Raw genomic sequence first — 23666 nt, forward strand, 5'->3', positions numbered from 1 at the left:
CAGCCTGGGAGAGGTCTGAGTTATTTGGCCCAAAGAGGTTAAGAGACCAGGCAGGGTCACACAGAAAGTCCTACCCATGCAGAGGGAGGGGTGGGTAATCCATGGGGGCAGAGGGGGATAGATCCTTGCTTCACTTCCGGATGTCCGTATGTCTCCCACCCCCTCACTCAGTCCTCTGGGTTAAAATTAGCTGAGTCTATTGGAGAGAAGGAGGGAACCATTTCAGACACATCAGCACCATCTGCATTCGGGGCTGCCTGCCACAATGGGTGCTGATGAGGAAGCCAGGTGCCAGCAGCTCTCCTCCCTGGGCGGGGGTCCCCTCCCCATCTCTGCTCCCCTCCCTAGGGGCAGCAGAGCAGACCTCAGCTCCCTTACCTCACTGGGGGCTGAGCCCCTCTGTGCAACCAAGCCAGGACTCCTGAAAGTCAGGGCTTCCCTACCTCCTATAGGTCTCTTGGGGGGGCCAGGGTTGACATTTCCCACTGTCCCAGGAACCTGGACCACAGCTGTCATCCCAGCCCCCAGCTTTGGGGAGACAATTAATCTGTCACAGAGCATCTAGGCTGGCACAGCCACCAGGGCACCCTGCCTGTGAAACAGAGCCAGTCACTTCCTCCTCCCGCCCTAGGGCAGCCTCAGTGGCCGCAGAGGCTCTCGGGGCAGCTCTGCAGAAACCGACCTGCCAGCTTCCACCACCCTCCCTTTCCAGATGTGCCTCCACCCCAGGCCAGATGTTGCCTTAGTCTCATCCTTCTCTGGGAGGATTTATTTTTGGGCTCCAACACGCCACCCACTTCCTACCAATTTCACACTCAATAAAGCTCACTCATTAGCCCTCCTCCTGGGCTCTGAACTTCTAGGAGGTTTGGGGAAGGCAAAGCTGAGGAGAGGGAATGGGGGTGCTTAGATACCAAGTCCCATTTATCCCTGTCATGCTGTGTGACCTTGGGACAAGTGCCCTCCCTCTCTGGGCCTCCGGTGGTTCATCCATCAAGCAGATTCAGGGACAATGGGCTCCGGAGGGATGCGAAGGTCACATTCTGAGTTGGCCATGTTTCCTGGAGCAGAGGCTGCCCTTGGCAGTGTTTAGAGTAGGGAAGAGGACATTTAAGGCTATCGGGACTCAGTCAGGGCATCTCCTCCTCCAGGAAGTCTTCCATGCACTTTAGGCTGGATCAGACTCCCTTCCCCAGACTCCAAAAGTCCCCTGCTTCTCTCTATCTGGCACAACTGACAACCTGCTACTTTGGGCCTTAAGGGCCAGTTTACCCATCCTCCTGCCTAAGGGATGAACAGTGGCCATTGAAGCCAGGTTGGGGAGTGGCCTGGAATAGATGACAAGGGGCACAATCTCCCCAGTAACGCACTTTGGGCTCAGGCAACCATGATCACCATCCTCCATCTGCCCCAAACCTGCAACTCATCCATGGTATTGGGATGGGACAAAGAGAAAGATGCTAAAAGGCTGCTAGAGGCCATTTTCCCAGCCTCCCGTCTCCAGGCAGGGCACTTTAACCCAATGCACATCTATTCATCAAAGCTGAGCCCTATTCTAGTACCTCCCAGACCTGGTTTCCAGGAAGTTCTTCTACATGTCTACCCTCTACTTCTCCTGCTGCATGGATTCCAAAACCCAGCTGGCTCCACCACGTCCTGTTATCCTAGGTGAATCCCTTTCATTATCTGAGACACAGCTTTTCCACTTAACCTCTAAGGCCCCTTCTGGCTCAGCTGTTGCAGGATTCCTATGCAAGTTCATTCCTTGGTGCTTCGCTTCAGGCTTCCTCCTCCAGAAAGCCATCTCAGAACACCCACCCAGACCCTTCACTTCCCCATGAAAGTCCTCTGGGCAGGGACCCTGCCTCTTCCTTCCTCCTTGGCCCTGAATGAGGTACAGCGTAGAGCTGGTCAAAGGCTTAGGGGGCGGGGTGGGAAGTGTGGGGCAAGGGCGGGCACCTACCACTCGGGGGAGCACAGCTGACAGGGCCTCCTTGACAGCACGTTGCAGGCCCGAAATGTCGATGACAGAGCCCAGACTCAGCAAAGCATCCTGGAAGAGAAGAGAGGGCAGTGAGGGGCTTTGCCGGGCAGGCCAGGGCAGACCCATCTGCCCAAAGGATTGTGAGCAAAACCCCCCAGCTTAGTCCAGAGCCCAAGGCTTTCAGGAATCCCAGGATCTTAGGATCTCAAAATCAGTCTTAAGGCCATAGAAGGTTCAAGTACCCTCATCTTACAAGTGGGGAAAATGAGGCTCAGAGAAGGGCCAGGGCCAGGGCCAGGGACTTAGCAAAGGCCTCACAGCGAGTCAACAGGTCAAGCCTGGCCTAGACTCTAGGTCCCTCGTTCTCTAGTCAAGGACAATTCTGGCATAGTAGGGAAACCACAAGGCTCCAAATTAAAACAAAACAAGCAAACAAACAAAAAAAAAACACCCAAATTTGAATCCTAGCTCCACTGTGTATGAGCAGTGAGTGTCTTGGTTGAGTCACTGAGCCTCAGTCTCCTATCTGTAAGTTGGAAGCAGCTGGGGCTGTTGCCCCCTACAGGCTGACATGAAGACAATATGAAATTGAGCCCTTAAAAATGAAAATAAAAATGAATCAGAGCCCTAAAAGTGCCTCACAGAATGCCCAACACAGAGTAGATGCTCAGCTGAATATTCGCTGAAGCTAGGTCCCGCTCACTTTCCACAGAAGGAAGGTGGTCTCACCTAGTCTCATTTTTCCAGCCTAGTGAGGGGCTGGGTTGAGAGTATCAAGAGCCTATGGGGTGCATGACCCATAAGGTGAGAGAACAGTTGGGCCATCCCTGGCAACTATAGGAGGAGAAGGAGACGTCAGCCTTGACTGCCTCACAGCCTTCCCATCCCAGGAACAGAACTCGTCCTTGCAGAGCCGGAACGGAGACAAAAGTCCCTGCTTCTCGCTCTATTAAGTTGGCCAGAGCCATGGGGATCAAAGAGAAAGGTAACAGAACAAAGGAAACGAGGGCCAAGGCAAGATCGTGACTCACACCATCCACCAGCCATGCCCTCCCGCAAGCCCTTGGAAGTCCTTTCAGATGTCTTCCCAGTGGAAGGCTGGGTCTGTGTTCAGAAAGCAAAGTGATTAACTGCAAGATGAAGGAGACATGGCTGGGTCCCCATTCATGTGAACATGATATGAAGTTGAGTGTCTTAAAAGACCACAGCTCAGCATGAGCCCACAGTGTAAGCATGACTGGCAAGAAATAAAAATGCTCAAACTGCAGGACATATTAATAGAGGTATGTTAATCCAATTGGGAAAATGACAGTTCCCCCACTTTTATAGTCTAGTTAGACCATCCCCTGTCCATTGTGTCCCAGGTGCTGACAAGATGAGACTCATCCAGAGGAGGCGACCTATGAAAGGAGGGAATTGGAAACCAAGTTTTGCATGTGACTAAGACTGGATAACCCAGGGGTGCCTCATCTAAAGCAGGGGAGACCCAGGGTTATCAGTCTCCAACTCCAATTTCTCAGACCCTCCTAGATGGGGGACCTGAACTCTGGCCCCATGGACAGCCTGGGGACCCATAGGATTCCACAGGAGGCTGGCCTTGGTCTAGTGGGATGAAGGACCTTCTTCCAAGCAGGGCCACACTACAAAGGCATGCTACAGGTCACCAGGAGAGAGGGAGCAAGTGAGCTGCCCATCCTTAAGGGTGCGCAAGAGTGGGCTGAATGCCCATTTGCCAGAAAGCTCCATGCTGGGCTCTAAATGAAGCCTTGTATACAGGCTTCAGCTCCAAATTTCACTCCTGGGTCTTCTTGGCTGCAGTTTCCTCCCCTACCCCCATGGATCCTGTGTTCCCAGGAGGAGGGCAGCAGTGGGCCTTCTCCCCAGATGCTTACTCAGCATCACCTTCCCCAACACCCAGGCTTCCTTGGTCCCTCCCACTGCTCAAGAATGAAGATACATATCTTGGTCATGGGAAGATGTCTGCCATCAGACATCAGAAGCTACTGATTCCAGACAACACAATACCCAAATTGGATCACTTGTCCTTTGACCCTTAGGCTCCTCATCACAGCACAGACACCTTCAGCACCACACAGTCACAGACCCCACATCCTTGCAGACATCCCAGCATGCCTTCAGACACCATCCACGTGCGCACATACACACACATGTTCTCACTGGTACAGTTCCTTACAGATTCACAGGGCAAGAGCTCGAGTGATGCCTGTGTACAATACACACAGGCTATTATGGCCTTCCAAGGTCAATTCTGAAGACTAAAAAGGGGAGGAAGAGCTGATGCCCCCAGTACTCCCAAGATAGTCTTCCAGACGCATGCTCCCCAGACCAGGGCTCTAAAGACAGTGCAGAAGGTGGTGTTAGTTTATGTCTATTCCTTCCTGGAGGCAGAGGAGTCAACAAGCTGACTCCTGAGAGGCCCTGCCCTTGGTGGAGTCTGACGTACGTGATGTGGACTTGGGGAAGAGAGACCCAGGTGACAAAGTGAGCCTGATACAGGGGGAGAAATTTTTCAAAGCCACAGGCTTCAGAGAGCTAAGTCTCCTCATTTGACCGATGAGGAAGCTGAGGTTCAATGAGAAGCAATGATCAACCTGTGGTGAGCCAGTCAGTCAGGGCAGAGCCAGGTCCAGAACCCAAACCTCTGGATCTCTAGCCCCTGTCTGGTTCCTGCTCAGCACCTGATCCCCGGCTCCCACCCTAGGGGGCTCAGAAAGAACAGTCTGTCCTTTGTTCTGATTGGTGGACTTCTCAACCTGCCCTTTGCTTCAATTGGGGAATGCCCTCAACTGTCCTTTACTGGAATTGGTGGGTGCCTATCTGACCTTTGCTCTGATTGTTCAGTTTTCTGTGACTTTTCAGGCCAAAGGCAGGATAATAGCAAGAAGGAGATCAGGAAAAGAAAGTTAGGGAGAGTTGGGGCAGCAGCAGGGAAGGGTTTCCCATCTGTGCCAGAGTGGACTGGATGGCAATGTGACCGATGAAGCCCAAGGCTCTCTGCGGGCATCCCTCTGTCAATCTACCTCCTGGTCCTACCCGGCCTGCCCCAGGAGTGGAGGGTGTTGGGTGCAGGAACTGAAGCTGGGAAGAGCCACTTCAGATCTGGCACTCAAAGGGGCCTTCAAGGCTTGCTCAAATGCCATCTCCTCCATGAATCTTCCTCAGATCTCAAAGCAACCTCACCCCATTGCATCAACTCAGGGGAGGAAACAGCTCAAATTGCAAAACCTATGAGGTGTGGGCTCAGAAGGAAGAGTCACTGCTTCAGTGAAGGAAGGAGAGAATCAGTGGGGAGCAGCTGAGAATGGGAAGCAGGGAGATTCCTGAATTGAAGGCACAGATGGGGAGTGAGGCTCAAGTCAGGGGCCTTCAATCTTAAAAGGAAGAGGAAAGGAAAAATACAGACACAGCTTTACCTGCTCACATGCCCATCTACACATGCCACACAAATACATATTGCCATGCACACACCTCTATTCATATGTATATGCACAGTCTCTCACAAAAACATGCACACAGATCAAAAGGCAATCATATATTCAATGCATACACAAGGCTGCACTTATGCATGTACACCACACACACACACACACACACACATACACAAACTCAGGCTCGGGATGGGGTGAAGGAAGTCACATTTCCTGCCTTCACAGCTTTTTGGAACAAATATCAGTATAGATATCAGCATAAAAGCCAGGCAATTTCCCAGACCACAGGGGAGAACTTGTGGTGTGTAGGAAAGAGCCACAGTTTCCAGTCCTGTCCCAGATTGACTACATAAGTTCTGTGTGGCCTTAAGCAACAACTTTCCTCTTCTGAGCCTCAGTTTTCTCGTTACTAAAAAATGGATCTTTCTAGCTCTGCAGCATATAGGTCTATGGTTTTGTGGTTTAATTCAATGAAGCTGGACAGATGAGTGGGTGGGTGGATAGATGAATGGGTGCAGGATGGGTTGGGGGTAGATGGATGGTGGATGGATGGGTGGGTGGATAGGTAGATAGGTGGCTGGGTGGGTGGGTAGATGGATAGATGGAGTCTTTCTGCTCTCCCCAGCTCCACCTGCAGCTCTGTAGTCTGAGGTAGGGCCAGTCAGCACCACAGACAGCACCATTACCAAGGACTTATCTTTCATTCACCCCAGATACCAAGAAAGGGGAGCCTGTTCTGAGTCAGGCCTCCTCTGAAGCCAGGGTTGCGGCTCAGCCTTGGGCTGGATCTGCATTTCTGCACTTATCTGGGGAGAGGAGAGGGTCTGGACTAAATTACTTGTAACTCCTTCTTAAAGCCTAAGATTCTATGAAACCAGAGACCTTGGTCTTACCCCCTCTGGAACCACAAGCACAAGACCAGCGCCCTTCCTGAGGGTTGAGGTCACTGCCATAAGATGCTCTCCTTATGGAGAGCTCTCCACGAGTCTCTATGCCTTTCCCCATCTCCACAGGTCCTCCTATGGCTCTCCCCGCTGCCTGGCACTGGCTCCATGCCTCCTTCTCTACAAGGAAGCCTCACAGTGCCCCTCACCCTGGCCTACAGGAAGGCAATAACATCAAACTCAAGAGTCAAGTACCTCCCAAGGTCCAGCTGTGCACTTGGGACTGTCCGTTCACACTAATTCATGCAACTCTGCTTGCGTTAGGTCCTCTGCGAGGCCCTCCTCTCTCTGTGGGCCTTGGTGTCCCCTTCTCTAAAGGGAGGGGTCCTTCTAGATCCCCCCAGGACCTCGGAGTCCACAAACTCTCTGTCCATCACCCCTTCCCTTCCTTTCAGGTGGACCTGCCTCCCTCCCTGCCTCCCTCGGCCGACGTCCACCTCTGTCCCAGCCTGCACTCCTGTTCCTCTCCAGGAGTCTTGACGTCTTTTCCCACCTCCGCGTCCTCTCTTCCTCTCATAGCTTCTCCTCCCACTCTCCATCTCTCTCTCCTGCATACTTCCTGCCCCCACCTACTCTTGTGTCTCCAGCCCACTCCTCCCACAAACCTCCAAATAGTCACCTTGAGAACATGGGGAGAAAGCACCTAACTCAAGAGAAGCACCCACAGAATGGAGAACCCAGGAAGGCAGCTAGAGGGGAAATAGGGGGTTCCAGGCAAGTGTCATCTATGCCTCTTTTGCTTCCTCCCTCCTGTTCTGGTGGGCAATGTACATAGTCTCTTATCTTCCCAGAGGACGGGGCCCTTCAAGGGCACAGGAGAACTTATCGACCTCTGTGCCCAGCACGGGTCTGGCACTAGCAAGCACAGCCGCCCAGTCAGGGTGACTGGCAGAACTGCCCCAAAGGAGGCCTCCTGTAGGCTCAGACCAGGGAAGTCCCCTTTTGCTGAGCCTCGGCCCCGAGCCTCAGCCCAGCACCCAAGCTGCCTCTATGCCTCCTCATAGCCTCACAGCACACCCAGCCTGCAGAGTCAGAGACAAGAAAGCAGAACACGGTGGTTCCTCCTCCTTCCTCCCCACCTACCCATGTGTGCCACCTGGCCAAGGAGCCGCCTCTCAAAGACACTGGTACCTTGGATGCTCAAAGAGGAACTGCCTGTGAGTGTGAAGATCTTGTAGCCCCAGACCTCTCTCAACGAGGCTGAGCTGGACCAGGGTCAGGACAATAGAGGAAAGAGGCTTGGCAACCCTTGGGAGGCTTAGTCTGAAGGAGGAGGCAGGACAGAGAGCCAGAACGCAGCTGGACTAGCCCAACTGTCAGTGCCATGCTTGAGTGAGGCATCAGGCTTTGGGAAGGGGAAGGTACCTTTCCCAAGCACCTCCTGTGGCTAGAGGTTTCCACCAGGCGTTCCCCAATGTTCGTGTGCACCAGAACCACCCAGAGTGCTCGTTAAAGTGCAGATTGCTGGCCCCGCCCCCAGGGTTTCTGATACAGTAGGTCTGGGATGAGGTCCAAGAACTTGCATTTCCAAACATTCCTAGATGACAGTGATGCTGCTGGTCGGGGGGCCACACCTTGAGACCCACTGACACGATCTTGGATCCTCCTACAAGCCTGAGAGGTGCCTGTTTGGGTCATCCCCTTGTACAGGTGAAGAGGCTAAGGACTGAAGGGGAGGGGCATTGCTCAGGTGAGAACAGCCAATAAGGGGACACCCCAGGGAAGGTCCCATTGGAGGGGAAAGGCTGGGGATGGAAGGAGAGAGCGAGGCTAGTGGTGGGGAGACACTGATAACAAGGTAGTATGGATGGGGCCACTCGCAGCGCAGGAGCCCAGTCATAAAGGAGGGACCTCTCAGAGACCTTTCCTCCTCCCCGCTCTTTCTCTTCCTCCCCTCCCTCCTCTACTTACCCCCTCCCCTTCCATGCCCCCATCCCTCTATCCTCCTGCCCACCCTTCGCAGACTCCGGCTTCAGTTGTTACTCCAACAGGGCCGCGTCTCCAGCCTCGGAGCCACACTGGAGACACGTGCACTGTAGAATACACCTGAGCCAGTCCCGGCGCCTCTCAAGGGTGTCCCCGTCCACAGGAGCCTGACCCCACACGGTTGGCTCCTCCCTTCCAGCATCCACAACCAGCTCCACCTGGGCCTCTCGCCCTTTCCAAGCCAGTCCCAGCTTCTACTCCAGCTCCTGCCTCCTCCAAAATGCCCTCCTGGTTGTCCCACGCACCCTTGGATCCATCAGGAACTAGGTTTGGGGATGGATGAAGGAAAGGGAAGAGGGAAAGAACAGGAGAAGGAAGGTAAGAGTTGTCTGCATGATCAGTTCCCTGAGGGCCAAACTCACTGGGATCCCCTCAGTCCCTCGCCCAGAGTCTGGAGTCAGGAAAGGAGGGAACAGTCAGAGTGGGTAGAGGGAGGGAGGCAGGAGCTGAGTGTGGGGAGGGGGAGGATATCTGCCCTGCAAGGCAGATATCACATCAAGCAGGGCAGAGCCGGCTCAGATCTCCTCCCACTCCCTCCCACCTTCAGCTGCCTCATCTACAGGGCAGAACTGAGAGTGGCTCCCATTCCTGCCGCCCACATTCTTCTGGACGCCACAAACTTCCTCCCAAACACATCACAGCAACCCCCTCTCCATGCCATCACGGTCGTCCTGGTCACCTGGCATTCTAGCTCTCCTTGTCCTCTGGCCTGGGGCCCATGAGGCAGTTCAGGGCAGTCACAAGGAGGCAGATGCGGGCACACTCCTGAGCAGGATGGAGGAGGGGGCTCCCAGTCCCCAAAGGTGTGCAAGCAAGGACCAACGCCCTGTCACCAGGGAGCCTGTGCCCTGAGAAGGGCCCCTGGTGAGGTGGCTACCCTCCAGCTCTGAGTTCAGTGACCCTGAATGTCTGTACACCCTCCTCAGCCTCACCCCCTCAGAGTGGGTTGGGAGCTGGACAAAGCAAGTCCAGGAGCCTCCAAGAGGCAGGCATCGTGGCTCAAGCAGGAGAGGAGGAGGACACTGTGTGTCCCGCTGGGCCAGTGTCAGAAGAGAGTTTACATCCCTCAGGAAATGATGGCCAAAGGAATAATTGGATGGGTGGATGGATGAATGATCAATGAATGAATGAATGAATGAATGAATGAATGAATGAATCAAGTGATTTCCCTTCTCTGGATCCCCTCCAGGGAGAGTATGTTGTTGTTCCCTCTCCAGGCAAGTCTGACACTCCCATCTGGGGGTCCCACAGCCCCCCATCCACCACCATGGCATGCACCGTGTGCATCAATGCAGTGCCACTCTTTCCCTTCTGGCTCCCACAACAGACTGGGAGCTTTTGGAGGGCAGAGATTGTGTCCTGCCCCTCTCCGGGTTTCCAGAAGTACCCAGCCCCTCATAGGTGTTGGTAGGTATTTGCTGAGCTGTAAATGACTGGGTGAACTCCTGTGTGCCCAGGACTACTAAACTGTGAGGGCTACATGCCATCAGGGAGAAGAGGGGTGTGGAGCAAGGATCCAGGCAGGGGAGATAGCTGAGACCTCTCAAAGCCTCCTCAGTCTGGCACAGTGACAGTCTTAGAGGAGCCTGAGGAATGGGGTGCCTCCTACTGAGAGCCTTTGGCAACCTCTCCCAGGTACCTCCGCAGGCCAGCAGGCCCTTTGTGCTTCAGGATCATCTCCACATGTGACCGGGTCAGGGCAGCAGGTCAGGAGGGAGAGGTCTTCCCCAAGAGGAGCACTGTCACCATCACCTTCTTTTATGAGTGAGGTCACCTCCTCCAGGAAGCCTTCCTGTGTGGTCACTTGTCCTCCTCCCAGGCCTTCTGAGAATTCCCACAGGACCAGGGTCTACAGGGCCCTAGACCTCATGGAGTTCAATCCCAGCTTGATGGGGTAGACTAAGGCCAGAGGAGGCAGGGAAGGACTCACCCAGGCTCTCACCTGGAGCCAGAAGACCCATGCTTCAGCCCAGCCCTTTGGGCCACACTAGGACACCTTGTCCCAGAGTCCTGCTTGTCTTTGGGGCCCCTCTAATACCTGCCTTGGCCAGAGGATGGGCTGAGCCCTCTCGGATGTCAGGTGGGGCTGAGCGTCTGCTTCCAGGCCAGAGACTGGGTCTCTTGTTTCCTCGCTGTGCCCATTGTGTGTGGGAGGTAAATGCTGAAGGAGGCGGCCTGGCATAGGGTTAGTGTGGGCCTGCAGAGGGCGGGGAGGAAGGGCCGGCCTGGGGTGGGCTGGTGGGGGTGGACGGGGGGCAAGCCCAGCCATGCTGGTCTCTGTAGGGACAAGACAGAGAGCAGGGCACAGCGGCTGGCTGCTCAGTGATGCCTGCCCTGGGACTCTCCCTGACTGTCCCAGCGCGTTTTCTCCCTGCCTCTCAGCCTCCCTGGGTGCTTGGCCGCCTCTCTCTGTGCCCGGTCACCTCTCTGTATCTGTGCTCTGCGGCATGTGTGTGTCCCACAGCCTCCCGCTGCTTTGTCCTATGACTGTATTTGGCTCTCTCATCAGAGCTTGGCCCATCCCAGCTGTTCCCCAAACCCCGAGGGGAGGGGGAAAGTGGAAGTATGAGAAAGAGAGACGGACGGGTCAGAACAAGGACTAATTCAGAAGCAGAGGGACAGACATAAGAGCTGGAAGGGAACCCCAGGGACAGGTGGGGGCTGGAGAGGCAGGGCTGGCTAGGGAAGCCCCTGAGAAGAAGCCCCTGAAGACCAAGGCAGAGTTGGGGGAAGAGAGGGGTCCACCCTCTTCCTCTGCACTGACTCCTGCCCCCCTTCCCTCTCCCTGCCCCTGCAGGAATGTATGAGCACTTTTATTGTTCCTAAAAATAGCCCTTCTATAAGGGCTAAGGGAGAAGCAATCTTCTGAGTGGGGTCCGTCTGGGGCATGCCTGGCCTCTGGGGTCCCAGTCACCATGCTCCCCAGGTGGTCCCTCAGCTCCTCTCTCCCAGTGCAGTGCTTTGTTAAACGTAAATGTGACCCTGTCCCTCCCTTGCACAAGACTGTCATAGCTCCTGGGAACACCCCCTCCCCTCCTCCAGAGTGACAGGCTCCAAGCAAAATGCTCAGCACACAGCCTGGAGCAGGGCTCGCAGTCATCTTACCTCATCAGGGGGCTAAGGGTGAGGGGCTGCTCACTCCCTCCATCCAGGCTCTTCCTGTTCTGGCCTCAGGCCTCTTTGCAGTGCCCCAGCCTGATTCCCTGCACCCCTCCAGCCTCCCCACTCCAAGCCTTTGCTCCTCCATTTCCTGCACCGTGGTGTCTTCTCTTCTCTCCTGTTCTTCCAGTTCTGGCCCTCCAGAAGCCCCCAGCCCTCTCCCCTGGTCTTGTCCTCCACCTATCACTGGGACTCTCATCCCTCTCCCCTCCTCCTCACAGAGCAAGCAACAGGTTGAGCCACAGGGCCCTGGGCAGATGGGGCACCAAGGCACAGAGCCCTCCTCCAGTGAAGGAAAGAGTTGGAGACACGGCAGGCTCTGGGGCCCCACGCACTCCCCTGAACCCGGACCTTCTTTGCCCCCTTCATGTGCCCTCCCCAGCTTTGGCTGTCTTTTCTGGACTCCGGGCCTGAGTCTCTGTCTCTCTAATCAGTCTCCAGGGGAAAGCCCATCCAGTCTCACCTCCTCCCCGCCTCCATTTTTCAGATGAGAGCGCCAAGCCCCAGAGAGGGGAGGCGATGGGCCTATGAGCCCATGGAACACTGGCCATGGGCCTTGGTCACTCTGCCTCATTACACAGGGTCCCAGTCAGCGGGGCCACAGGGGCTGAGGCAGGCTCTCACACAGCCCACCTCCCAATATAGCCCATCTCTCAACACAGCCCACTTTTCCACCCAGCCAGCCAGGCAGGCAGGCTGGCATCCAGAGTTGTTTTCCTTTGGAGGGCCCAGGAAGCCAGAGAACAAACATCCGGAGTCTCTGGAACCTCTCCTACTTTCCTTCCTCACATCCCGAAGATCTGGGAGCCAGCATGAGATGCACGCAGTGCACACACACACAGATGCATACACTGGGCTGGGTAAATATGTCCGCCTGGGATATTTTGTGGGACTGTTGTGAATCCATGGGTCCCTTAGACCCCCAAAGCCTTGAAAAGAGGATGATGCCCTCCCACCAGACCCTCGGACCCGCTATACAATTCAAACTAAATTTTATCTTGGAAATGAAAATTAAAATAGTTTTTGTGTGGTTTTTCTGACTGCAAAATTCTGGATACACTTATCAAAACTGATCTCTCCTCTTAGGTCACCAGCAAAGCAGAACTCCCACTTTGCTGGCGACCTAAGTGTGCAGCCTGCCTATTAATGGTCCATAGTGGCGAGTCCCTGCAGGCCATCACATGATCATGGCAGACTATGTTCCCTGGGTCACTGGGAGAATGTCTGTGTGAAAGTATGTAGGTCTGTGTTTCTGTGGGAATCTGTAACCCACATGGGTTGTAAGAGTGTAAACATGTGTAAGTACCCGTGTCTATGTGTGTGCACTGGCCATCTGCACGTGGGAGTGACCATGTGGGCCTGCAACTATGCATATGTGATTCGGGTCATTGGTGTCCATGTGACAGTGGTGTAGTGAGTGTGTGGCTGTCTGGGGAGCTGTGAATGCACTAGCGGGTGGTTAGTCTTGTCTCCAAATAGTGAGTGAATGTGTGGCTGAGAGTGGTGGAATCTGAGAGGGTCTAATTCTCCTCTGTGCACCCCTGTCACTTCTCCCATCGCCTCCCTCAGATGCGGGCTCATCTGCCTGCCCTGCCACACACCATATGTACTGGACAAGTCTTTGGACCTTCCTGGGATCAGTTCCTCATCCGTAAAAATGGTCCCTTCCCCCAGAGCTGCTGAGAAGATTAAACTGAGCTGTCAAACCTTGCCTAAGCTGACTCCCAACAGGGGGCTGGGGCCACCTGTGTGCACATTAGAAAGGAGGGACCCCAATTCCCTGGGCAGATGCGGGCCTGAGGGGAAAGGCTTGGTGAGGGAGAGGGGGCTCAGCTTGAGTGCCACCCCACCTCTGCTGGAGCTCCTGTGCAAGGTATAGCCTGCATGGTTAAGAGGCTTTGGCCTTGCAGGTGACCAAGAAAGGGCAGCTTCCTTTCTTCCTGCCCCACCTTCAGGTGTGCAGCCTGGAACTAGAGGGTCTCTGATTATAGGACTGGGGTAGACATATTCCAGATGAGACTCTGAGGACACTTACCCCTCCTCACTTCCCTGGGGCCCACTCCTCTCCACCTACCCCTCAGCGCTCCCTCCCCAAGGCCCACGAGAAGGCCCTTCAGAAGCCACAAGGGGGACTGACCAGAGCTGAGATGCAGAGCTAGGCAAACTGGGGCCTCTGAGACCCCCCCAGTTCCACCCCCATTTTTGGAAAGGGAGACTGAGGCCCAGAGAGCAGCAGGGACCCTCCCAGCGATACAAGCAAACCCAGGAAGTCCAGGCTTCTGTTTCAAGGCCTCTGTAGCTGGGTTTGAGAAGACCCAAGCTTTGGACTCTGTTGGCTCCTGAAAGTAGCCCAAGAAAGCAGGTAAAGGTCCCAAAAGTCAGGCACTCGACACCTAGCCTCAGCTGTGGGTATGAACTCCTATCCACCCCCACCCTCCCGACTGGGACCAGATCCCCCACTGGTGTGATTAACCAAATTATGGGACTTTTTCTTGAGCAAATTGCATCGGCCTAATTGAATGAAGCTGCAGGAGCCTGGGCTGGAGGCTGACAGTACAGTGGTAAGGATGGCAGAGGAGAGGAGGGGGCAGGAGTGAGTGGGCGGGAGAAGGTATCGCTGACAACACCAAGCAGGGGACAGAAGTTGGGGAGAGGGAGAGAGGAGGGCTGTGGGTGTAAGAAAAGAGGACGCCTCACTCAGCGCACCCTCACTGTGCTCCTACTGGTGCTCCTGTTATTTGGGGGCCTGGGATGCAGGTGTTGAGGTTGCTGCTCCCCAAGAGGCCATAGAGCATTTACCAAGTGCCAGAGACTGTATGCATTGGAGCACTGCTTCATGCAATCCTCCCAAGAGCCCCCATTTTATACTTGAGGAAATTGAAGCTCAAGAGATAAAATGACTTGCTGAATGTCAGAGCCTAGACAGGGCTGTCTGACACCACAGGTCCTGCTCTTAATCAGCACCTACAACATCCTGCTGAAATGCCCACATCCTGCCTCCAGGAAGCCTTCCTGGTATTCAGAGAAGAGAGGAGCTCGCATCCGGGCACAGACACCATTTCTGTCCCCATTCAATGTTTCTCCTCATCTACCCTACAATGTTCATGCTCCCTCCCATGCTCAACAACCGAGGCTGGGGCTGAGCCCACCTGAATCACATGCAGCCCTGTCACCTATAGCACAGCTTCAGTCCCTCTCACTGTCATGCAGAGTCCTGCACTATGTCACACTCATCAACCAGGACGACGCAAGGAGACATGATCCCTGTGGCCTTCACAGAGCAGGTCCCACCTGCTTGGTGACACAGTCATTTCAGTGTCCACAGCGTCCCACTGTCCCACATCACTGGTTGTCACAGGGCCACACATACAGTGATCTCTCACTGTCACCCTCACTCGGAGTCTCCTATATTTTCAGTGCTGCACCCATGTTCCCAAAGCCACTATGTCACCCTCACACAGCACCAGACACAGTTCCATACTGGCTCTGTGTCACTGTTACATCTCAGCATCATCCAGGACCTCCTAGCCTTAAAAAACAAAAATCCAACGTTTCATCTATTTTAGAATTTGTCTAGCAGGTTTTTCAGTCTTCACCGGAAAGCTCCCCCAACCAAAAAAAAAAAAAGTCTACCTTTGGTGAGATGACATCACGTCTGGGATTTGCTTTAAAATATTTCAGCAAAGCAACCCATGAAATGGGAGAAAAATATTTGCAAAGCTTTTATCTGATAAAGAGGTAATATCTGCAATATATAAAGAACTACAATTCAACAATGACAAAAAAGCAAACAACCCAATGTTTTAAATGGGCAAAGGACTTGAATCAACATTTTTCCAAAGAAGATATACAAGTGGCCAACCAACACATGAAAAGATGCTCAACTTCACTAATCATTAGGGAAATGCAAATCAAAACCACAATGAAATGTCACCTCATACCCATTAGGATGGCTACCATTTAAAAAAAAAAAAAAACAGAAAATAACACATTTTGGCAAGGATGTGGAGAAACTGTCCGTGAGAATGTAAAAAGGTACAGAAAACAGTACAGCAGTTTCTCAAAAACCAAAAAATAGAATGGCTATATGATCCAGCAAGCCTACTTCTAGGTATACATCTGAAAGAACTGGAAGAGATATCCATACACTTACATTCATAGCAGCATTATTCACAATAGCCAAAATGTGAAAGTAACCCAAGTGTCTGGTGCTGGACGGATGTGATCTGTCCATACACTGGAATATTATGTGGCCATAAAAAGGAAGAAAATCCTGTCGCATGCTGCAACATGGGTAAAACTTGAGGACGTTATGCTAAGTAAACTTAAAAGCCAGTCACAGAAAGACAAATGCCACATGATTCCAATTACTTGGGGTATCTAGAGTAGTCCAAGTCATAGAGAGAGAAAGTAGAATGGTGGGTACCAGAAGCTGGAGACAGAAGAGGATGGGGGGCTGTTGTATAATAGGTGCAGAGTTTCAGTTTGAGAGGAAGAAAGAATTCTGAAGATTGGTGGCAAAACAGTGTGAATGTACCTACCACAACTGAACTGTACACTTAGAAATGGTTATGATGGTAAAGTTTAGGTTATGTACATTTTACCACAATTTAAAAAAAAAATTAAGCTTAAGCAAAGAAAAATGAAAGAATAGGTAGTGGGGAAAAGAGGAAGAAACGAGGCCAAATCCCAGCAACTGTTGAACTGGAGTGATGAGTATATGGCAGTTTTTTATATTATTCTCTCTGGTATTGTGTCTGCTTAAAATCATCCATAATAAAAAAATGTAATGTCCCTTTTCAGTGACCATGTCCTTCTCTGCAGCCCTCACAGCCCAACATCTCCAAAGGGCTCTGCAGGCTCACGTCTTCACCTCCCTGACGATCCCACACAGGCCAGTCTGACTTCTGGCTCCAGCACATCACTGAAATGGCTCCCATTAGCCTGACTCACCCACAAGGCCCAGCACAGCACAACCTTCCAGTTCCCATCTTGCCTGTGGGCCAGCACCAACCACACACCGTCCCTCCCTCCCACTTGAGCCTCTTTGCCGGCTTGGCTTCTGACTTCACACCCCTGGTGTCCTCTGCCTCCCTAGCCCTCCTGCTCTGTCTCATTGCTGCTCCTTCTCACCTCCCTGGCCTCTAGACAATGGAATACGCAGGGTTTAAGGCTTGGTCCTCAGTCCCCACCTCTTCTGTTGCCAAGCTCCCTTTCTCCATTATCTGAGCCAGGTCCACGACCTTAACAAACTCCCATGCCTGTCGACTCCCAGGTGTATCCCCAGCCTGGCCCTGCTGCCCACTGCACACCTTCATCTGGATGCTTCCCTTAACATGTCCAAAACAGTTCACTCAATTTCTGCCTCCTTGTCTTCCCACCCCACTAGTGCTGACCCTCCCCCTTGCCTTTGCCCATCTCAGAAACATCTCCACCATCCATCACTTGGTTCTTCAAGCCAGAACCCTGGAAATTGTTCTCTGGTTTTCCCTCTTGCTCATTTTCTCATTTATCAGCAAGTTCTGTCATTTCTACTTTCAAATATCTCCAAAGTTGCTCCATATCTCTAACTCTTCTGCCATTCCATTAGCACAGGCACCACCATCTCCTGCCTGGGCAGCTGCAAGAGCCTCCAATTGCTCTGCCCACCTCCTATCTGCCTCCCCCTAACTTATATCCCCTCCCCTGCCACGCACCGTGCACACTCGCACACATACATACTCTGCAGCCCGAGTATTCTTTTTCTTTTCTTTCTTTTCTTTTCTTTTCTTTTTTTTTTTTTTGAGGTGGAGTTTCGCTCATCACCCAGGCTGAGTGCAATGGCACAATCTTGGCTCACTGCCACCTCTGCCTCCCGGGTTCAAGTGATTCTCCTGTCTCAACCTCCCGAGTAGCTGGGATTATAGGCACCTGCCACTACGCCTGGCTAATTTTTGTATTTTTAGTAGAGATGGGGTTTCACCAGGCTGGTCTTGAACTCCTGACCTCAGGTGATCCAACCGGCTCAGCCTCCCAAAGTGCTGGCATTATAGGTGTGAGCCACTGCACCCGGCCAGAGCAATCTTTTAAAACCATCCTTTGGAAGGTGTTACTTTCCTGCCTGAACCCATCGGTGCCTTCCCATGACAGTGTCCAACACAGTGTTGTGTGTGCACACTGCATATTGTCACAACCATTACAGAGTATCACACATGTAATGTCAGGCCCAGGGTCACACAGCATCACACGCCCACTTCCACACACTTACTATCATTCCATGTCACTCCTTTGCACACTCAGCCTCACTAGATCATATGTTTGGGGCACACTCAGTGTCACAATTCAGTGTCAGACACTCGAGCCACAGACTCAGGACCATACCTCCTACTGCAGCATCATTTGCTCATGTTTCTGTATTTTATTCTCATGGAGTCACACCCTCCATGTGCTCACTGTCACTTTCATGTCACATATGTGGTAGCAGGCAATGTGCAATGTCATACACTTGGTATCAGCATCACACAATCAATATCACACAGTGTCACAGTGTCACACACTTGGTGGCACAGCCACTGTGTACACATCTGCTATCATAGAGTGCCTCACACCCAGTGTCACATACTCAGTGACTCACCCACACACCACACAGTACCCTGTGATCATGGTCACATACTTGATATTACATGTCAGAAGCTCCGTGTCATACGTGCAGAATGCACTCTGTCCCACAGTGTCTCACTGTCCCTCTTGGCATCACCCTGGGTCCCACAAGCTCGGCCCCTCGTCCCCACCCCACTGGGCAGTCGCCAGGGCTGTTGCCCCGTGTCACGGCTGTTTCCTGTTGTTGTGCTCAGAGTCCTCAGCCTCTGCTTGTTCCTTCAAGGATTTCCTGTTGTCAGGGCCCCCGGCAGGCCTGGCCTGTCTGGGATACACACCCCTAAGCCCAGAGGCTGGCCAGCAGGAACCCTGGGCCCTCTGCCTCCCCACTCTAATGTTCTGGCTGGATCCATGGGACTTTCCATCCTCCCCCAGTCCACCAACCTGGATACCCCATGTGTCTACACTGGTGCTGGCTCTGCTGGGATGGACAGAGGAGATCAGCTCTGGGCCTTGACCCAGTCCCAGGGTGTCCAGGCCTGTGCTTCCCAGAACAGGGCTCCAGGGCAGCCTGCACAAAGCTGTTACAGTGGCTGAACAACTGGCGGACAGGACCAGCCCAATGCTGATCTACGGGGCTCCGCATGAAGCTGCTGGAAGCCTGAGAAGTGGGAGATGGAGGGCAGAGGACAAGGGTTCGAGGGTTTAAAGTTGAGGAAGACTTCCCAGACGAAGCGGCTGAGAGCCAGGAAACAGGGAGGAGGAGGGGGAAAAGGCAGCCTGAGGAGGGGACACCAGGCTGGAGGCGGAACCTGGAGGAGACAGGATGGACCAGGAAGAAGAAAGGAATGTGAGAGAGGCGGAGAACATCTGTGGGGTTTGGAGAAAACAAGCTTCTCTCCCATCTGCTCCCACCTCTCCCTCAGCCAGCGCTCGAACTCAGGCTCTAGGCAGGGGCCTCTGGCACACCCTTCCCTCCTAGCCCCATGGACTGCCCCTAAAAAAGGCGCTGCCAAGTCCCCTCTCCTTCTGCCCCAGCCAGTCTGCAGGAAGGACATATGGAGGCCAGAGCACACGCTTCTCACACAGCCTGAGATAAATATTTCCCGGGAAACGGAACTTGTTCTCTCAGTGTTTACAGCCAAAGGCCAGGCGGGACTGTGGGGGGCAGGGCCAGCTGGAGGAACCTCAGCCCTGGGCCGCAGCATCTGGCCTGGGCACTGCCATCGACCTGCCTGCGCCTCTGAGCCAGCTCCTGCCTTTCCCTAAGTCTCAACTCCAGGTCATTGACGGGGCTGGCCCTCCCTGGGCCTAGGCCTGCCTGCAAGCCTGGCCTGGTCTCAGTGTGTGTCTTCTCTGGGTATAAGTCCCTCGTGCGTGATGCCTCCTCCTTTGGACTAGGCTTCTCTGATGGCAGGACCTGAGATGCCCATCTCTGTCTTTGCTCAGTCAGCCAGGGGTGTGGACAGTGGATGGGCAGGCAGAGAGACAGGCTGGAGTGGTAGCTGAGACCGCCTCCCCAGCCCCAGGTCCCTGCACGCCCGGGGCCCGTGGGCACAGACAAGTGGCAGGGCCTCAGGACCCTCACGGATGCCAGATGCTATGGCCAACTTGTTGGCATCCACTCCCTGGGGCCATGGGGCATTGTAGAGGCCACTGGCTCCTGATGTGCAGAATCAGGAGAAGGCAGCACATCTGGCAGTTAGGAGCACTCACTCGAGAATGTTAGATAAGCTGAAAAGTGCTGCCTCCAGTGTGGCCCCTCCAGCCTCACCCCAGGGCTCCTTGCTGGTAAGCTGTTCTCCTATACTCAGAGCCTTCTCCCCTCCCATTCCTGCCCACACTCTCACACAGGCTGCTCCTTCCCCAGTGACGCCCTGCTGCACCCGCAGCAGCAATGGCAATACCCCCTCCAGCCTGGCTCCCGCCCCTGCCTGGTGCTACCCCCGCAGCTGGGCCCACATATTCACTGGCGGCCTCAGCCTCACCCTGACTCTGGCAGCAAGCCTTCCTCAGCCCAAGACTCACAGGCAGAGCGTTTTGGAGCTGGGTTCTGAGCATGAGCCAGTCTCCTGCAGACCCCTCTGGGGCTGAGTCCTTGCTCCAGGCTCCTTTATCTGCTTGTTCCCAGTCCTGTTCTCGTCCTGGTTGTCCTTAGCTGCTGGTGTCAGAAGCTGACCTCACGGACCTCTCTGACTGCCTAGCTGCTCTCTGGCTTCTTCAGTCAGTGCCCTTGACCCTCTCCATCCTTCAGAGTTCCAAGGCTGCCTCCTCCAAGTCTCCAAGACCACCCAACCCAACTGCGCCCCTTCTTGGAACTACTCCAGTCCTACTCACGGCCACTCTTGTTCATTCAAGAAGTATTTATTGAGCATCTACTGTATACCAGGCCTTTACCAGGCACCACATGGGCCCAAGAGAGACAAAGAAGACTCAGCCTCAGTCTCTGTCTCCTGGGTATTTACAATCCCATGGGGAAGGACACATTACCCATAGCACCATGTGGGGTAACAGGTTTCCCAACTGTGGGCTCAGGGAAATGGGAACTATGAGTGCCCAGGGAAGGGAGGAGACTGGCTCGGCCTGAGGTGGAGGGACTAGTCTGAAAGAACGTCACAAAGGAGGTGACATTTCATCTGGGCCTTGAAAAGAGAGTAGGTGGAGAAAGAAAGGAAAGGTGTTCCAGACAGGTGGTCACTGTGAGCAAAGGCAGGAGGAGTTGCTGTGTGCTGGGAGTGAACACAACAATGTGGCTGGAGTGCTGGATGTCTCAGAGCATGAGGGGACATGAGGGGACATGAGGGGACCCAGCAGACAAGGCAAGCAGTGCCCTGCCAAGCGGTGTGGTCTTTGTCCCAAGGGCAGCAATAGAGGAGCTGGTGTTGGGCGGTGCATTTCTGTACTTATTGTGGACGACAGTGCCCTCATTCACGTCTGCCTCTCCCCATGCCCCCACCCCAGCTAGGGCTCCCAAGCCCCCACCTGGGCCCTGAGAGCCATCACAAAGAGGACAATGACTCACCGTGCTCAGTTCACCAACTTGAATGGCCCCAGCCCCAACTTTCAGAGAGGCAGTAATGACACGGAGGCCTGGCCCTGAAGGAGGATGCCAGGCTGAGCTGGAAGAGCCCCTCCTCCAAGCCAGCTGCTGGCATAGGGGCTAGGGAACCATCCCAGGAGGGTGTGCTGAACACATGCTTGCTTGGTGGGGTTGGGTCTGGCAGCTCTACTCTCTTGGCTGCTACCCAGCCAGTGCCAGGAGAGCATGCCATGCCCATAGAACTTCTATAAGCCTCCGCCCAGCTCTGCGGAGCACCCTGGCTCACAGGGGTACAGCCTAGTCCTGGCTCTAAGGATGGCATCCTTGAGGGAACAGGGAGGAGGCTAACTCTCCCCAAGGACCTGCCATGTGCCAGGCCTGCACCGGGCACCCCACACATACAAGTTTTGTAACTTCTCCCAACAGCTCTGTTTTGGTAATGTCGAATAACAGTGATTACGTCCAATAATGACAGAGGTTCTTCTTTTTCTTTTCTTTTTTTTTTTTTTTTTTTTGAGACAGAGTCTCGCTCTGTTGCCCAGGCTGGAGTGCAGTGGAGTGATCTCGGCTCACTGCAAGCTCCACCTCCCGGGTTCATGCCATTCTCCTGCCTCAGCCTCCCGAGTAGCTGGGACTACAGGCACCCGCCACCATACCCAGCTAATTTTTTGTATTTTTAGTAGAGACAGGGTCTCACCATGTTAGCCAGGATGGTCTTGATCTCCTGACCTTGTGATCCGCCCACCTCAGCCTCCCAAAGTGCTGGGATTACAAGCATGAGCCACTGTGCCCGGCCATGATAGAGGTTCTTATCCCTGCCTGGCAGGTGAGGAGACTGACACTCAGGCTGATTAAGTGGCAGGCACAAGGCCACACACCTAGCAAGCAAGGGAGTTGGGACTTGAACCTGTGCTCATCTGACCCTGTGACTTTCCACTATATGAGGCCATCTTGGCTTCCCAGCTCCACCCTGACAATAGGGCCCCTCAGGCTCCCCAGTCCCTTTTCCCTCCAGCTGTCCCTATGGTCTGAGCAATGCCCTCAGGTCCCCACTCTCTCCAGTCTTGCCCTCTCAATGTTGGGAGCATCCCCTCAGGCAGCCCATCTCTTCCCAGCAGGGTTGAGTATAGGCCTGGGCACTCGGGTGGGGTGCTGGCAGAACCCAGAAATCCAGCAGGCCCTGCCAAGAGCCCATGCAGACACTAACTGTTTTTGGGATAGGTGTGGGGATGGGGTCAGGACAGAGCTGAGGGCTGAGGAGCTCATGGCTTCGGATCCTCGGTCAGAGGGAGGAGGCAGCAGGACCCAGCTCGAGGAAAGGCAGAGAGAATACAGGGGTAGGAGTAGGTGGGGCAGACCCAGGGAAGCTTCATGGGAAGGATGAGGCCAGTGGAGCTGAACAAGGAGCAGAACTTGAACCTGCAGAGGGCAGACCTATGGCCTAGGCAGCAGGGGCTGCTCCAGAGGCAAAGCAGGGAGCCTGGAGCCACACTCCTTCCCTCGGGGCACAGCCTTGGTTGCCCAGGAGGGTCTCAGCTTTGCCAAAGGCCCCTCCTCTCATGGCTCCCTGGGTGGATGACAAATCCAGTCTTTCCTGGCGTGTGGCCGAGGCTGCTGAGACACTGCAGGCTCCCAGGAACACCATCTGTCCCAGCTCTGGGGGGAGCCCCGCCCCATGGGGAATGCCATGGCAGTAAATAAATTAATAATGGCTTTCCAGGCCCTCCCCTCCCATCTCCCTTTGCCAGCTCCCAGTAGCAGGGCCCAGTCCCACTTGGAGGCACATTCTCAGGTCTTGGCCCTGTGTCCCAGCTGGGAACCTGTGCTGAGCCCTTCCTGTGCACCAGGCCCTGTGTGGGCAACATCTTACTCAGGGGCCGGGAAAGAGTGAGCCTTGAGCCTGAGACACCTCTAGGCTCCATTCCTAGTTCTATTCCAATTCACTCACTGCATGACCCCTCTGGGCCTCAGCTTCCCCAAATGTGAAACAGGAATAATGGCAGCCCCTACCTCATAGGGATGTTGTAAGAATTAAACAACGGGGGTGTTGAAGGCTCCTGGCACACACTGATACAAGCAGCATCTTCCTCTCCCTCTCAGCTGGGCCTGGGCAGACTCTTGCTGTTCTGGCTGTGGGTCCAGTTCACACACACACATACACACACACCCCCCCCACACACACACACTCCTCTGTGCCAATCTTCAACATCAGCAGCCCACCTTGTTTGCTCATCAAGGCCCCTTTGAGCACTGAAGATTCCCATGAGGCACCCCTCACAGGGAAGGAAGGCATGGTTGAGGGGTGGGGATGGCACCCCTCACAGGGCAGGAAATGCGTGGGCTGAGCGCTGCACCAGTACCCATCCAAGGGTGGTAGAAGGTTCAGGAATGAAGAAAGCATAGTCCCCAGGCTCAAGGAGCTCACAGTGCAGAGAAGGCAAGGCAGACACACATACAGAGTCACGTGATGGAGAAAACAGGGTGCTAGTGGCACAGCACAGTGGGCGACAGACAGCAGAGCACCCCAG

At 54.1% G+C, this 23666-nt stretch overlaps 1 protein-coding gene and 1 non-coding gene across 5 annotated transcripts in view; one reads left to right on the plus strand and one right to left on the minus strand.

The window, feature by feature from the left end:
* PDE2A (phosphodiesterase 2A) overlaps positions 1–23666 on the minus strand; it is a 67656-nt gene that overhangs the window by 31847 nt on the left and 12143 nt on the right. For all 4 annotated transcript variants that reach the window (XM_073019174.1, XM_008020029.3, XM_038005513.2 and 1 more), the window contains one exon: positions 1964–2053. In XM_073019174.1, coding sequence (XP_072875275.1) covers positions 1964–2053 — 90 coding nt within the window. The remainder of the gene's footprint in view (positions 1–1963; positions 2054–23666) is intronic.
* On the plus strand, positions 15069–15130 carry LOC119626697 (U7 small nuclear RNA). Its single transcript, XR_005242839.1, has one exon. It is a non-coding gene; the product is annotated as a U7 small nuclear RNA (small nuclear RNA).

This window comes from Chlorocebus sabaeus, chromosome 1 (assembly GCF_047675955.1).
Source record: "Chlorocebus sabaeus isolate Y175 chromosome 1, mChlSab1.0.hap1, whole genome shotgun sequence".
In the NCBI taxonomy this organism is placed as follows: domain Eukaryota; kingdom Metazoa; phylum Chordata; class Mammalia; order Primates; family Cercopithecidae; genus Chlorocebus; species Chlorocebus sabaeus.